Source organism: Giraffa tippelskirchi, chromosome 5 (assembly GCF_054371585.1).
Source record: "Giraffa tippelskirchi isolate mGirTip1 chromosome 5, T2T-mGirTip1v1.2.pri, whole genome shotgun sequence".
NCBI classification, from domain to species: domain Eukaryota; kingdom Metazoa; phylum Chordata; class Mammalia; order Artiodactyla; family Giraffidae; genus Giraffa; species Giraffa tippelskirchi.
The window spans coordinates 8695536-8711669 of record NC_137279.1 but is presented as its reverse complement, the minus strand read 5'-3'; the positions used below and the strand labels follow the sequence as shown (position 1 = coordinate 8711669).

At 46.8% G+C, this 16134-nt stretch overlaps 1 protein-coding gene and 1 long non-coding RNA gene across 3 annotated transcripts; one reads left to right on the top strand and one right to left on the bottom strand.

Annotated features, from left to right (window-relative positions):
* Positions 1–981: 981 nt before the first annotated feature.
* RD3 (RD3 regulator of GUCY2D) lies at positions 982–2545 on the top strand. Its single transcript, XM_081486191.1, has 2 exons — positions 982–1277; positions 2254–2545. The coding sequence occupies exons 1-2, from the start codon at positions 982–984 to the stop codon at positions 2543–2545; spliced, it is 588 nt and encodes a 195-aa protein (XP_081342317.1).
* A 2930-nt stretch (positions 2546–5475) lies between these two features.
* Positions 5476–16017, bottom strand: LOC145506059 (uncharacterized). 2 transcript variants are annotated; one of them, XR_014053518.1, is made up of 3 exons: positions 15673–16017; positions 8355–8499; positions 5476–6500 (listed from the first exon to the last, which is right to left on the bottom strand). It is a non-coding gene; the product is annotated as an uncharacterized LOC145506059 (long non-coding RNA). The 2 variants fall into 2 exon arrangements; XR_014053519.1 differs by lacking the exon at positions 8355–8499.
* Positions 16018–16134: the final 117 nt, after the last annotated feature.

Here is a 16134-nt window from a genome sequence, read left to right as displayed (position 1 = left end):
CTTGTATCTGCAGGAGAGCAGGGTCCAGACACGCTATCAGGCTTGTTTTCCTCCACAGATGTGTGCACTGTGCTTGATTAATGCTTCTGCCTGATGAATGATGAATAAATGAATGAATGGTGGCTAAGTTGTATCATTTACAATATCAGGACAATATCAGTCCCATACAATCTTAAGCTTTTTTCAGCAACAGATTGGGGGCATTTCCTGTTATGAAAACATCTGTTCTGAATGTGTGTGTTTATTTCCCCTTAAACCATAGGGATAAGATTATGCTCAGCCATACAGCATTGTTAAAAGTTAAACTGAGGCATATTAAAATTTTTTTAAAGAGTTTATTTGAGCAAAAAAAATCTATTCAAATCTAGCAAATATCAAGAAGCTCCGAGGAGCTGTACCAAATGAAACACTTTTATAGTCAGAAGGGGGTGGTAACAAGGATGTTAAAGCAAAAAAAGCAAATTGGTTGCTACAAAGTTATTATCCTTTAGGGGCTGGCAGAGGGCTGTCAGGCAGATTACTTAACTAGTGCTGATCAGGTGATTCCTGTGAGAGGTGAAACTAAGTCTTGGTTTGATAATGTGGGGCTTAGCATAAGGACTCCATTTGGGGCCTGTTGCCTTATTTTTAACAGTATGTTTCCATGTTTGTTTGGAGTGACCAAGGATCTGAAGGCTCAATCATCTGGAGGCTTTAGAGACTTTTATGACCATGAGATTATCTTACTTTTATGCGGTGCTTGGAGCTTACCAAGTTTATTCACAACTGCTTCTCACCAAACCACGACTTTGTCTTACAGACTTAGAAACGATTGCTCAGAGAGGTTAAGGTCTTACCCGAGGCCGCCCAGCTGTGAAGGGGGAGGTCTTCTCACTCAGGCCTCAGCTCTCCTCCCCCTCTCATCCCGTTCTCCCCACCTTAGCTGACAGAGGGGCTGAGGAAGACGCACTCCTGCCCCGCCCCGGCAGGGCCTGGGGGGCCATGTCCCTGCTCCCGTGGCTCCGGGGGAACGAGGCGCCGCCACGGCCGTCGCCGCGGAGCCCGGCGGAGATGGTGCTGGAGACGCTCATGGTGGAGCTGGCGGGGCAGATGCGCGAGGCTGAGCGGCAGCAGCGGGAGCGCAGCCACGCGGTGAGGAAGGTCTGCACCCGCGTGGACTACAGCTGGCTGGCCAGCGCGCCGCGGCCCACCTACGACCTCAGCCCCGGGGAGAGGCTGCAGCTGGAGGACGTCTGCGCCAAGATCCACCCGGCCTACTGTGGGCCCGCCATCCTCAGGTAACTCCCCGCTCCTCCGGTAACTCCAGACAACCTCAGGTAACTCAGGTAACTCCCCGCAAGGCACCAGGCAGGGACACTCCCAGGCTCCGGGGGTGCGGGGGCAGCGGCAGGGGCTGGAGCCCGGGGCCTGGATGAGCCAGGGATCCGTTAGAAGGAGCAAGGCAGGAGGAAGAGGCCACGAGCTTTTGGGGTTTTGTTTTTCAGAAAAAAACCCACTTTTATTTGCAATAGAAACCACGGTCTGGGGGAAAAAAAAAACCTATTAGCAAATGTAGAGTTTGTGTTCTGTTTGGGGTCACACCAGGAAACCAGGTATTACATGAACTTGCTAGTGATGGTTCATTCTGGAGCTCCATTCTGGAGCCCTGGAAGGTCTTCATTCCGGAGACCTTGGAGACAGAGGAAACAGCTTGGGAACACACGCAAGGATCCCGGAGAACCTGGGGCCCTGGGGAGCCGCACTCCGAGCTGCAGCGCAGACAGGAAGTAGCCAGGAGACTAGTGAGCAGAACCAAACAGCTCCCGCCCTCAGCCAGGAGGTGGCGGGGAGCTATGGAAGGACGATCACAGGGCAGTGACACCATCGGATGTACATTTCGGAGAGATCACGCTGGCCAGTGAGGCCAGAAAAACCCCAGTGGGCTCCCTTCACTACATCGATAACCCGAAGCAGCTACCAATATCTTTCTATGTGTTAGCGCATTAATCTCACCAAAAAAAAGTAGCTGTGACCCCAGTTTACAGATGGGGAAGCTGAGTCTCATGGAGGCCAGGAGTGGCAGAGGCGGACCTCGGGATGGGCGAGAGCGTTAGGAGGTGGGGTGGATTTCTGATTCAGAAGAAGTGGGCAAGTGGAGAAGCTGGGAATCGCCCACGGCAGGAGTGGGGGGGGGGTTGCGCAGGGACGCCCCTGGGGTTGCGCGCAGCCCCACCCACCTCAGCCCAGCCTTGTCTCCCTGCCCCCCGCACCCAGGTTCCGGCAGCTGGTGGCGGAGCAGGAGCCGGAGGTGCAGGAGGTGTCCCGGCTCTTCCGCTCGGTGCTGCAGGAGGTCCTGGAGAGGATGGAGGAGGAGGAGGAGGCGCAGCGGCTGACGCGCCAGTGGAGCCTGCGGGCCCCCCGAGGCAGCCTGGCCACCTTCAGGAGCCGCGCGCGCATCGCCCCCTTCGCCAGCGACATCCACACCATCTCCGAGGACGTGGAGCGGGACACGCCGCCGCCGCGGGCCTGGAGCTTGCCCGAGTTCCGGGCACGGAAGGAGGACTGACCCTGCCTCCCCTGCCCGGGGCGGGGCCCCCTCTGGGAGGGGCCCCCTCTGGGAGGGTATGATAGACCTGGACCATCCCTAGTCCCAGAACCTTCCCACTTGCCCCAACCCGACGCGGGGCCAAAGCGACCGCCCATCCCAAGATATGCCTGTAAGACAGAGCAACCCCTCCCCGCCCAGCCTCTCCCACTGACCACGAGGCCTAGAGTCAGGGCTTGGAGCTGCACCCAAAGCCCCCGCTCCCCTGCGCGCAAGTCGGCTGGAGCAGCCCTATCCCTGCCCCGCAGAGATTTTTGGGGTCTCAACAGACAGACCACCACCCCTTCTACATCTCCTGCTTCTGTCGAACTTGAGTGGCCCTGCCTTTTGCCAAGTCATGCGTTCTCACTCCAACTTAAGGATGTCCCATCACCCCCACTCCCTGGATAGTGATGAGGGACCACCCGTTGGCTGGTGGTCATTCTCTGCTGGTGACTGTCGTGCACCCCACCGCAGCCGGTGGGTCCCAGCCTGGTGGGTGGGCAGAGCTGGAAGGGACCCACGGGTCCACTCTCAACTAGTGAGTGAGGAAACAGGCTCAGAAGGGGGCGGGATTCTGCCACCGTTAACTGCAGCCAGATCCTCTTAGGCGGTGACACTGTTCCCTTACACACGTGTCTCTGCCCCTGAATCTGTGAGTCCTGGACTGCGATGGGACAAGCCCAAGGGCTGATCTCCACCTGCCTGTCGTCTGACCCATCTCTTACCTTGGCACTGGTGTGGGGGTCCGAAGGAGCTGGGGGCAGAGGTGGGTTGCTATTACCCCACCCCACAGTGTCATCACGTGGGAGGGGCCAGTCCCCAGCAGAAACTTCCAGAAGCTAAGCTTCAAGGCCTTCTGACTTGCTGATCCAGAAAGTCAGGTGTTTGACTTCAGAGTCCGTTTTCTACTTGATAGTGCCTGGTCTTTGACTTTCTTCAGAGAAGTGATGTCTGGACTTGTAACTGACCTCAAGGTACCCAAGTGAAATATTCTAGAACCTCCCCACAGGCTTCACTGTCCTTCCATTTTTAACCCAGTTAGATCTTGGTGATGGGCATGTGATTATCCAGTGCATGGATCAACAGTGGCAGACTTGGACGTCCAGGCAGCCTCCCCACACACTCTGGGCTGAAGTTGGGTGGGTGGGGGATGGGTGGGGAACATGTCTGGCCCCAATTATCAGTGTGTGCTCAGAAAATGCAAGTGGGTCTTAATATTGTGTGCGCTAAGTCGCTGCAGTTGTGTCTGACTGTGCCACCTTATGGACTGTAGCCTGCCACGCTCCTCTGACCATGGGATTCTCCAGGCAAGAATACTGGAGTGGGTTGCCATGCTCTTCTCCAGGGGATCTGCCTGACCCAGGGATTGAACCTGTGTCTCTTATGTCTCCTGCAATGGCAGGCAGGTTCTTTACCACTAGTGCCAACTGGGGAGCCCAGGTCTAAATAAAATGCCAGGAGGAGACAATTCAACAGCGGGGGGAAATCTGTATATTCCCTGACCAAACTTAGTGGGAAAAAAATTCTTCTTATGATCTGGTTTTGGATATTTTCACTCAGATCTGAACAAGAGAATTATAGGATGGTGGGAAACCTCTCATCCAATGCTAATAGGATGAAAGAGTTAATTGACTTATGAACACGACTGGTGAAAGTTGAGAATCACAAATAAACATACATACCTTAAATATCTTACAAATTCTAAGACATAAAGACATTCGTTCAATTGCTAAACTTTTAATGTAGACCCAAGTTGTGTTCACTTTTTTGGTGACGTGTGGGTTGTCTGATGGGAGTTTTGCACTTACGTTTTATTGTTTGTGTGTACTTTAATCATAACAACAAGAACAACTGGTATAAACAGATTTTGGCCTCTCATGAAAACCCTTTCTGTCCACCTCAATCAAGACAGACTGACCCCCACCAGCTTCAGACCCCAGTCACCCTACTGGAGGAAGTCCCAGCTGGTAGCACTTAGACCCATAAGTTACTCCTCTGGATTCAGGTCATTAAATGGAGTAATGAGACCTAAATTTCTGGTTTCATAAACCCAGTGACAACAAATGAAAGAACAAAATAGTTTGAGAATCTCCTTGTGAGTGTGGTATCTGGAGGAGATGGGTTGAATCTGCTCCAGACTGGGTAGTCTTCTTTGCACTCAGCTCAACACCACTCGGAGAAGGCAATGGCACCCCACTTCAGTACTCTTGCCTGGAAAATCCCATGGACGGAGGAGCCTGGTAGGCTACAGTCCATGGGGTCGCTAAGAGTCGGACACGACTGAGCGACTTCACTTTTACTTTTCCCTTTCATGCACTGGAGAAGGAAATGGCAATCCACTCCAGTATTCTTGCCTGGAGAATCCCAGGGACGGCGGAGCCTGATGGGCTGCCGTCTATGGGGTCGCACAGAGTCGGACACGACTGAAGCGACTTAGCAGCAGTAGCAGCAGCAGCAGCACTGGCCACTAGAGGGAGTCAGTGGGTGTGGGAACCACTTCCTGATAACCTTTTCTTTTGCTTTGTGAGCTGTTGTTTTTCACTTGTTTCACCTTATGAACATTTTCAGATACAGAAATGCAGAGAGGAAAGTGTATGGAATTTCCATATGCCCATCACCAAGGTTTAAAAGTTAATAACATGTTGCCATATTTGCTTTTCTACTTTTTGGTGAAGTATTTAAAAATAAATCCTAGACATCATAATATTTTATCCCTGAATACTTCAGGATGCACTGCAAAGGAATAAGAAAAATTTCCTGTGTCACTACAGTAGAATACTATCACTCCTCCCCAAATTAGCAGTAATTCTTTGGTATTATCTAATGCCCAAACCACATTGAAATTTCCCTAGCTTCCCAACCAATGATCTTTGTAGTTTATTTCTTTGAATGAGGATCTAATCAAGTAGTTTGTTTTATTCTTGGTCATATAGTGTTTATTTAATTCCACAATAAAGTGTTGGTTAAAAAGAGTGCTTATGAAACATGAGTGTTAGCGTGTGGTAAGTTAATGACGGCACATAAATGATAACAATTCTGCAAATTAGCCTAAGGATGCTCTTTAGTCAGATCCTGTTTTATTCTTCTGATTAAAGTTCTTCCAGAGCAACCAAGATTCCCTAATATCTTGAAAAATAACATCAAAAATAATAATGACAGTAATTTGTCAAAAGTAATTTGACTTTTCATTTGGTGAAAATACTCTTCACACTTATGTATCTTATTTTTTGAGACATTCATGCAAATGGCAACTATAAACCTTATCCTCTTTTCTTGCCATTTAGAAACAAAACACTAAAATTTGTCAAAATAACTCGAGGGAAATCTCAAGAATTCTAATAGTAGGTAATGAAAAAACTATCTTTGATGCCATCAACACATAGTGAAATTCAGTCTGTCATTTTTTTTCAGGATAAAGAACTATTTGTATATTTATTTAATAAATTCTTATATAGCTAAATATTGTCAGTCTGTCTTATATTCATGTGGTTCTCTAACAAAACACAGTATGTTATTTGAAAATTCATTCAACCTAAATGACAAATCATTTTTAGACAGTTATTTAAAATCAGTTTAACACCTTGCATCATTTGTCAAATAGAGAAATTGACATGTTTCCTCATGAATATTATTACATAGTATATTAAGTTACTCTTATTATATTTAGTAAGATGCTAACCAAAAATAAAAACAATGACTAAAGATCATGACTTTATCATAATCAAGGCAGAAATAGAAAAATTATTTTTTAAAGTTTCTAAAAATGTCCAAGGAACAAGCCATTCCTCTCCATGTAGCCAGAATCCTGAGGCTAACAGCTTAGAACTGCTTTCGGCCCCTGCTTGCTGGTAGGGGGCCTGTGGGCCTCTGCGAGGCTCTCACCAAGTATCCAGGATCCAGAACACAGCGCAGCGTGGATTGAGGTCAGCCTTTCCTGGGTAGAAAAGAAATCAAGCTAGTAGGCAAAGAAGCTGCTCCAAAGCGTGACTTCATGGGTGTGAGAAATACATCTTTTACCGAAACGAGCCAGTCCAGCAATATTGCTATGGATAGAAATGTCTTCTTCATCAAGAAAAGTCCTTTATTAACCTTTGAATAAAGATTAATCCAGGGCTTCCCTATAGCTCAAACGGTAAAGAATCTGCCTGCAATGCAGGAGACCCAGGTTCGACCCCTGGGTCGGGAAGATCCCCTGGAGAAGGGAATGGCAACCCACTCCAGTATTCTTGCCTGGAGAATCCCATGGATGGAGGAGCCTGGTGGGTTACAGTCCATGGGGTCACAAAGAGTCAGACACGACTGAGCGACTATCACTACTACTACTACTAACCTTTGAATGGTTTACCTTTACAGTTTACCCACCTTATCGCATTTGTCTGGGACCCTGAGAGGAAGAGCATTATGTTTTGTCTCAGGTTACAGGCAGGTGGCCCGCCTGGAATAGAAGCCAGAGTTCTCAGGATTACAGATCCTACGTGCGTCCAGCTCCAACTGATGGTCTTATGGATGAGAAAACTAGAAAGTTCCTTCAATTATCTAACCTTCTGTTGCCATATCAATCTTCTGCCCTATATACACAGGAGAAAATAAAACAATAACCACTGCTCTTTGTCCCTAGTAGGAAGACTGCTCCTTGTTAATCTGCTTTCTGAGGAACTTTTCATTTTGGTTGGTTTTCTCTCCGTCACTTCATCTTCTCTTGAAAGATTTCCTACCTTTTACCCATGAACAGATTTTGCTCTGTCTCAGGCAGGACAAAGGCATTTAATAGTGCAAATGAAATCGTTGGGACTTTTGAGCTGCTGGAAACTCTGGATGATGGTTCTCCCAAAGTGATTCTCCCATTTATGTCTTTGCAAATCCCTCAGCTTTCTGAGGCTATTGTTTCTCGTCTAAACATGTTGTCCTGTCTGCTTCCCAGAATTGTGACGAGGTTAAACCAAGATCAAATGCTTTGCAAACTATAAAAGAACTTTCAAATGTAAGATCTGCCAGTTTTTCACAACAGTCCTCCCTTCAGTTAGCAGATTCCAGACAGTCAATGGAACACACAAGGAGGAGCAGTTGTCACCGTCCTTCCTCTGAAATAACCAGACCCTGCCCTTTACCCATTGTTCCTGAGCCCGACTTCCCTAATCGTCTAGATCTCTGGTTCTCAAGCTTGGCTGCATGTTAGCCCATTGGGAAAGTTTCTAAATATTCTGGCACCAGCTGCCCTCCAGGGCAAGTAAACCAGAAACTCGGGTAAGACCCAGGCGTCCACTTTTCTAAAGCTCTCCGGGTGATCCCCTTGTGCAGCCAGGGCTGTGAACCCTAACTGTTGTTAGGTTACTCTTTCTGGGGGTCTCAGGACATTCTCTGTTGTCACGTCTTGAATCTATCTGAATCTACCACATGCCTGAATGGCTTCATCTCAACAGGAGATGGAGGCACTTTGGAGCAATTGTTATTGCTAAGACCATGTGTTATCTTATGTCAGAGACAGATGGTTGCAAGGTTGCTTAACATAGATGTCTCCCATCTTTGCTTAGCAGCATCAGGAGATACTTGGAGGTGAGATGAAATGTCTCTTGTAGAGAGTGCTGCAAGTACCATCTTATCACAGCTGGAAAGATGGAGAAGATGATGGAATCAGTGCTGTTTCTTACCAACCGGAAAGAATATAATCGTGTAGGATGACAATTATCTGGTGTCTGTTGTAGAAACTATTCATGAGGGTGTATGAGACAGAGAGAGAGAGACAGGGTGAGAGAGACAAAGAGTTCGAACCCACCGTGTGGCTACTCACCTTTCTTCCCTTCTGTGCTTAGTGTCATGACCATGAGGTCGCTGGCCAAGGTGAGTGGGAGGGGAGAGGTGCTGTCACCCGCGTCATGCTCTGACCCCAGGGCCATCTTCGCACACAAGCCAGTGCTGGGAACCAAGCTCCTCATCTGCAGAAGGCCCCCTGGTGGTCACGGGGGGCTCAGCTAGAGAGTCCGGTGCAGCTGGCTGCGGGGTCCCCAGGGCTGAGCCCCGCACTGGTCCTCCCCAGCCCCAAGCAGCCAGCACCCCCCACCCCCATTAGTAAGTCTGCTTGGAAGGACGGGAGGCCTGGGCAGCAGCTGCTGCAGCCCAGCTACCCAAGTGGGGCATCTACTCTGTCATCTACAAGCTGTGTGACCTTGGCCAGCTATTTAACCTTGTGGAGTCTGTTTTCTCATTTGAGTAGCAATATTTTCATGACGCTGGGGTGGCAGGGACGAGCTGGGATGAAGGCACATGGATGAAGCCCTGCAGTCCGAGGGGCTTATTTCCTGCCTCCCTCCCCACGTGTCCAGAGGCCCCCGGCTGGGGCAGGTGGCACGTGTGTTGCTCTGCACCTGCTCACCTGCCCTCTGGGTCCCTAGTCCCCTTGGCATCGGCTCTGTGCCCCAGGCTCTCTTCTGGACACCTTCCCTTAAGAGCACATCACACTTCCTTCCTTCCGTCCATTTTCTCACTTGACCTCCACACTAACCCTGGGAGGTAGATGAGGCAGCAGCGCTGTGTCCAGTGTACACCCAGGAGCTCAGTGACTTGGCCAACTTCACACGGCAAAGCACTGCCCAGAGCAGCGAGAAAACCACCTGCCGTCTCAGAACACCCACACCATGCACCGGGCCCCGGCAGCTCACTGACCCTCACAAACGACACAGCTAGGCAGGCTCTTTTCTCCCCACTTCAGAGATAAGGAGGCAGAGGTCGAGATCATTCGTGGCTTTCCCAAGGTTGCACCAGAACTTGAACCCCTCTCTCATCAGCTGCTGAGGCCTCCCTGCCTCTGTGGCAGAGACTTCAACCTACTTCTCTGGATTTCTAGAAAACTGCTTTCTTCCCAGCACAGTCCTATCCGCCAAGCACAGCCTAGCAAGCTCAGAGCTACAGCCAGAAGCACAGCCCTAGATATTTCAGTAACACCTTCTCTTTGCCTGGAGATTTTTCTGCCTAGGATAACGTATTGCCTGATGCTGAACAACCCAGAATGTGTACCTCATGACTCAGTCCTTTGATGGTCATAATCAGTTAATCATCAGAACACTAGCAACCCAGCCATGTTCTCAAAGGAGTGCTTCAAGGGAGGAGAAACATAAGATTCGGTCTTCCCTTGACCTTTCCTGTTCCTGTAAATAGTTATCAGACCTGGAAATCTATATTTTTAAGTGTTTTTCAAGTGGTTCTAATGCTCAGCCAGGATGTTCAGACTTCAGGTCCTGACCTATTGAGTGGTTCATGGAATCAACGTGTTAGATTGTGACCAGGAACTTTTAGAAGAAAAACAACTGAGTAGAAAATAGTGTGCAGACACGACTGAGCGTATACACACACACACAAGAATAAGAATTACTTCATGAAACTTTTGCCTTGATTATGCATCTGTGTATATATGTATATGCACATGTACATGTTTACTGGCTCACAACATAAACTGTATTTCTGTGGGTCACCAAAGGCATTTGGAAAATTCCAGCTATTTGGTGTTCATAATCTGCTTGCCATTGGGACTGATTATATTAACAGTTGTCCCAGGACACTTTATACTGTTAAAAATCTATTAAAGAGCCCAAGGAGCTGTTGTTTATGTGGATTATATCTATCAATATTTACTTTATTAGATACTAAATGAAAAAATATAATACCTTACTAATTCATTTACAATAACAACTAGAAATCCATTACATATTAGCATAACAACATGTTTTTAATTACAAATGTTTTAAAAAGGAAGAAGAGTGCTATTATTTTTTATATGTCTGTATGTATCCTTAATGTCTGGGATGGTGGGCACACCCTGAGGTGACCCAAATGAGTCAAATTAATGAGGGAGAAAGTGTTACTTGCTGCTGCTTTTTTTTTACATTACAGTATAGTTGGACTTCTCTGGTGGCTCAGTGGTCACCAGAGAATCTGGGTCGGGAAGATCTGCTGGAGTAGGAAATGGCAACCCACTCCAATATTCTTGCCTGGGAAATCCCATGGACAGAGGAGCCTGGAGGGCTATAGCCCGTGGGATCACATAGGGTCAGACACGCCATCGCGACAGAGCGCGCACACAATGGAAATACAGATTACTTCTTACATCAGCTTCTGCATTCACTCTGCTGTGATATGTTGTTTTCACTGAAGTATATGAAGAAAATCCATCCTCACACAGACATTTAGACAGAAATAGGAACCATATTTTAATAGCTTCTTCAGATCCTCTCCTATGGGAGAGGGGACTAGAAAATAATTTTTTTCATGGGCACAGAGTTTCAGTATGAGATGATAAAAAAGTTCTGGAGGTAGAGAGTGGTGATAATTGCACAACTAATGTAAATGTACTTCATGCCACTCAACTATGCACTTAATAATGGTTAACAAATTTTATGTTGTGCATATTTTACCACAGTTAAAAAAATAAATAAATTGTCCATGATTCAAAGACCAAAAAAAGAGTTAGTTGCAATGTGGAATCTGAAATCATATCAATTTTCATACTCTGTCATGCTAAAATCCATTAGTCTATCTTGTACTTTAAATGGCTCTTTTGGGACTTCCCCGGTGGTCCAGTGGTTAAGAATCTGCCTTGCAACGCAGGGGACTCGGATTCAACCTCTGGTCAAGGAACTGAGACCCTGCGTGCCAAGGAGCAACTGAGCCCGTGTGCTGCAACTACTGAGTCCACGCACATGCACCCTGGAGCCCGCATGCCACAACTAGAGAGCCCGCCTGCTGCAACAAAGACCCAGGGCAGGCAAATAAACAAATATTTAAATGGCTCTTTTACCCATGCATGACTTTGTAACATCATGCATTGGTAATCTGAAAAGTACTAGTTTACTGAATCAGGCAGATCTTCAAAAAGTTAATTATACAATATAAAAAGTTCATATTCATTAATATCACTAGTAATCTCATCAGGAAAGTCATTATGTCTGGAGAAACTGTCAAATTCATGGTGTAAGAAAAAAACGAGGAAAATGAGTAGTGGATACAGGTTTTCCAAAGTTATGACTTTTTTCCTGAGCACTCAAATTTTGTCATTGGCAACAATTACAGTCAGATGCTATCCTTGAAGTGACAAGCTCACTTCATTTATTTTAGAGAAAACATCTGGCAAATACTCAAGTCTGGATAATCGTACTTGTCAGTCCTTTCTTCAAGTCACAGTAGTGTTCTGTGAAAAGAAGCAGCTATTTCAGCTCAAAACTCCCAATGATCACATGGTGCTTTTCCCTGAAAAACTACTGTACTTCAGCACACAGAAGTACGTGTGCGCAGTTCCTATTTTGTCACAAAGAAACTACAGAGATGAATACTCAATAATAAAGTGAATGATTTTTACTGCCTCACCAACAGCATTCTTTTTGAAACTGGCTGGCTTTTCTTTCTTCCTTCCGTCTTTCTCTTTCTTTTAGTGCATGACAGAGAAGAACACATTAGCACTATTTGGTGCCACTGCCTTGATTCATGCTAAGGTATCAGCAGAAAACTGCTGGTAAATAAAAACCCGCCATTGCTTTTGTATCATCAGTGCAAATGTTAACACAGTGAAAAAGTAAAATAACCTTAGTATTTTTATGGAAGAATGTTTGATCTCTCAGACCCCCTGAAGATGCCCTGGAAGCCTACAGACCTATAGAGTTCAGCTTTTTTCATGAACCACCACTGTTCCTCCACCCCAGCAGCAGTACCCACCGCCAGAGGAAGTGCTCCAAACACATTGTGTTTCTCAGATTAACCTCTGATGGGGCTCTAGCAGCAAATATTCTTTACCTATCTCATGCCGTACTCTTTCTCTTGCATTTCAGTTCAGTTCAGTTCAGTCACTCAGTCATGACCGACTCTTTGCGACCCCATGGACTGCATGCAGCATGCCAGGCTTCCCTGTCCATCACCAACACCAACTCCTGGAGCTTACTCAAACTCATGTCCATCAAGTCAGTGATGCCATCCAATCATCTCATCCTCTGTCATCCCCTTCTCCTCCCGCCTTCAATCTTTTCCAGCATTAGGGTCTTTTCTAGTGAGTCAGTTCTTTGCATCAGTTGGCCAAAGTATAGGAGTTTTAGTTTCAGCATCAGTCCTTCCAATAAATATTCAGGACTGATTTCCTTTAGGATAGACTGGTTGGATGTCCTTGCAGTCCAAGGGGCTCTCAAGAGTTTTCTCCAACACCACAGTTCAAAAGCATCAATTCTTTGGCACTCAGCTTTCTTTACAGTCCAATTCTCACATCCATACATGACTACTGGAAAAACCACAGCTTTGACTAGGTGGATCTTTGTGGCAAAATAACGTCTCTGCTTCTTAATATGCTATCTAGGTTGGTCATAGCTTTCCTTCCAAGGAGTAAGCGTTTTAATTTCATGGCTGCAGTCATCATCTACAGTGATTCTGGAGCCCCAAAAATAAAGTCTATCACTGTTTCCATTGTTTCCACATTGTTTCCATCTATTTGCCATGAAGTGATTGGACCAGATGCCATGATCTTAGTTTCCTGATGTTGAGTTTTAAGCCAACTCTTGCAGTACTCTTTCTAAAACATAGATGGGTTGTTTTTGTGATTCAAAACCTCTAAACAGTATAAGATAAAGAGGGCATCTTAAATCAATGGGAAAGGCTAGATTATTAAATGGTCAGGACACTTGGGTAAACATTTGGGAAAGTTTTAAAAAATTACCTTCCATATATATATCAAAATAAGTCCAAACTGATTATTGCTCTAAATATTAAAAATTAAATCATAAACTAAGAAAAAAGATAATATGTATCTGAGCACAGGATGCAAAATGTTTTTCTACCTAAATATACCCAAGTAGAATCCAATGGGAAGACCTAGCTTCCAAAGGCCATAGCCCAAGTCCATTGAGAAGAGGGTGAGGAAATGGGAGGGGCAAAGAGGTACTTTACCTTCTGTTACCCATCCAAGTCCCCCAGGACTAAAAGGATTGAGCTGAGGGGGGCACCTCAACCTGACCATTAGTTTTCTTTGATGCCAGAGACCTCGGTCTGCAAACACTCTACTTTGCGGCCTTGGCTGGGTGCAGGCCATATTTCCTATTGGCTCTGCTGCTGGCTCTTAGCTCAAGTATGAAACACCAAATTCTTCAAACAAACAGTGGTTAGGGCTGCATAACATATGAAATGTCAGATTGTAGGAAAATTGAATGTTGTTATGTTCTAAATTGCTAACAGTGACTGGTTTTTATTAGACAGTGAGATGGTTTTTATTTTCTATGTGTTTTTAAGTTTGTTAATCCATCACACATTTATTGAGGCCCTAAAAGGGCAAAGCACTGTACTAGGTGCACAGTCCCTGTGCCTATGACAGCATCTGAAATGCTATTAATTCTTTGATGATTCATTCAACCTAGCCCTCCAGGCTCCTCTGTCCATGGGGATTCTCCAGGCAAGAATAGTGGAGTGGGTTGCCATGTTCTCCTACAGGGGATCTTCCCAACCCAGGGATAGAACCCAGGTCTCCCACATTGCAGGCAGTTTCTTTACCAGCTGAGCCACAAGGGAAGCCCGAGTAACTGATTATCTACCATTTTCTTGGTCTTACAAATAAATGTCATATGTCTCCTTGAGATCAGAAACTGAACCTCAAGAGTTTTTTGAAATGGCAATTATCTTTATTGTCTTACAAAAATTAGCTGCTCAAATGTTTGCTGAGAACAGTGATAATGACAATGAAAGTCACACTGAGGCAGGGGAAGGGAGCTGATTAATGAGTACATATTGGGTTAAGAGCACATTCTTACACAAGCATAAGCACATAGTAAAACTCAACATTCAAAAAACAATGTGATCTGGTCACATCACTTCATGGCAAACAGAAGGGGAAAAAGCGGAAGCAGTGACCGATTTTCTTGGATTCCAAAATCACTACAAACAGTGACTGTAGTCATGAAATTAAAGGATGCTCGCTCCTTGAAAGAAAAGCTATGACAAATCTAGACAGTGTATTAAAAGCAGAGACATCATTTTGCCGACAAAGGTCTGTATAGTCAAAGCTATGGGTTTTTCAGTACTTATGTACAGATACGAGAGTTGGACCATAAAGAAGACTGAGCGCTGAAGAAATGATGCTTTTGAACTGTGGTGTTGGAGAAGATTCTTGAGAGTCCCTTGGACTGCAAGGAGATCCAACCAGTCAATCCTAAAGGAAATCAACTCTGAATATTCATTGGAAGAAATGATGCCGAAGCTGAAACTCCAATACTTTGGCCACCTGATGTGAAGAGCCAACTTACTGGAAAAGACCCTGATGCTGGGAAAGACTGAAGGCGGGAGGAGAAGGGGGCGACAGAGGATGAGATGGTTGGATGGCATCACTTACTCAACGTACATGAGTTTGAGCAAACTCTGGGAGATGATGAAGGACAGGGAAGTGTTCAAGGGGTCGCAGAGTGGGACAGGACTTAGCACCTGAACAACAATAACAAAGCACATGGTGGGGATGCAAAATATTACTAAGCTCAGTCTAGATGCCTGATAAAATGGAACACACAAGGGTCTGCCTGAGGAGAAGCTCTGAAAAAGTTCTTAAAGGTCACATTTCCATAAACAGGGACCTTTTAGACAGCATTCAGAAAAAATTCTCAGGAGAAGCAACTAAAGGGAGAATGATGAGGATTTGTGAAAGAGGAAGGGGTGAGTGCAACAGCTTTGAAGCCCGCTACACAATGGATTCAGATTTCAACCCCAGGCAAACCGTTACCTCGAGCAAATTAACTTTCCTATGCCTCAGTTTCCTCTTCTCTCAGTTTTCTATTCCTGTTTCCATCGCATCCTACTTGCGATGATTAAAAAAAGAAGAATGCCTGTTAAACACACAGATCAGTGGCTCTTAAGACATTCTTTTCGTTAATTGTTGTGATTGTTTAACAGGGAAAGGGGTTTTTGGAGGGGAGGAGGGGCGCTGCGCTGAGAGGGCCGGTCCCTTGGTAACCGATTTAGGTAGAAGAAGGGAAGATTCTGAAGCAGAAGGTAAGGTCGCATTCCCGGGGCAAGCAGGGGAAGAAGTGATGGTGGGAGCATTCCCACGGTGTATAAACAGGACGAGGAAGGGCTGAGACGAGTGTGCACAGAGAACATACCCTCCAGAATACAAGTGAGAGGCTGGCGACCGTTTCAGAGCAGCGAAGAGCTCACGGGAAAGGACACCGCTTCTGGGGACACCTCGAGCGCGGGGAGTGGCGGTAGACAGACCTGGAGGGACCCAGACGCCAGGGAGGGACTTAACAGGGGGGTGATGGAGGGGGAACCTGCGGCCTCTTTCCAGCCGCAGCTCCGACTGGGACCGTCACGTACTGGCAACTGCGGGGGGCGGGAAACGACCTTTCTGGGCAGGACGGGCAGCCGCGGCGCAAGGAAGCTGAGGAGGCAGGGCGGCGGCGCCGGGCGGCGCCAGGTGCGACCCGAGGTGCGACCCGCGGCGTCTCGGGCGCGCACGCGTCAGCCGGCCGGAAGCGCCCCTCCCGCCACGCGGGGCGGGGCGGAGACAAAGGGCCTCTTCCGGCCGCGGGGGCCGCTCGCGGGGTGACTGCAGACCGTTTGCC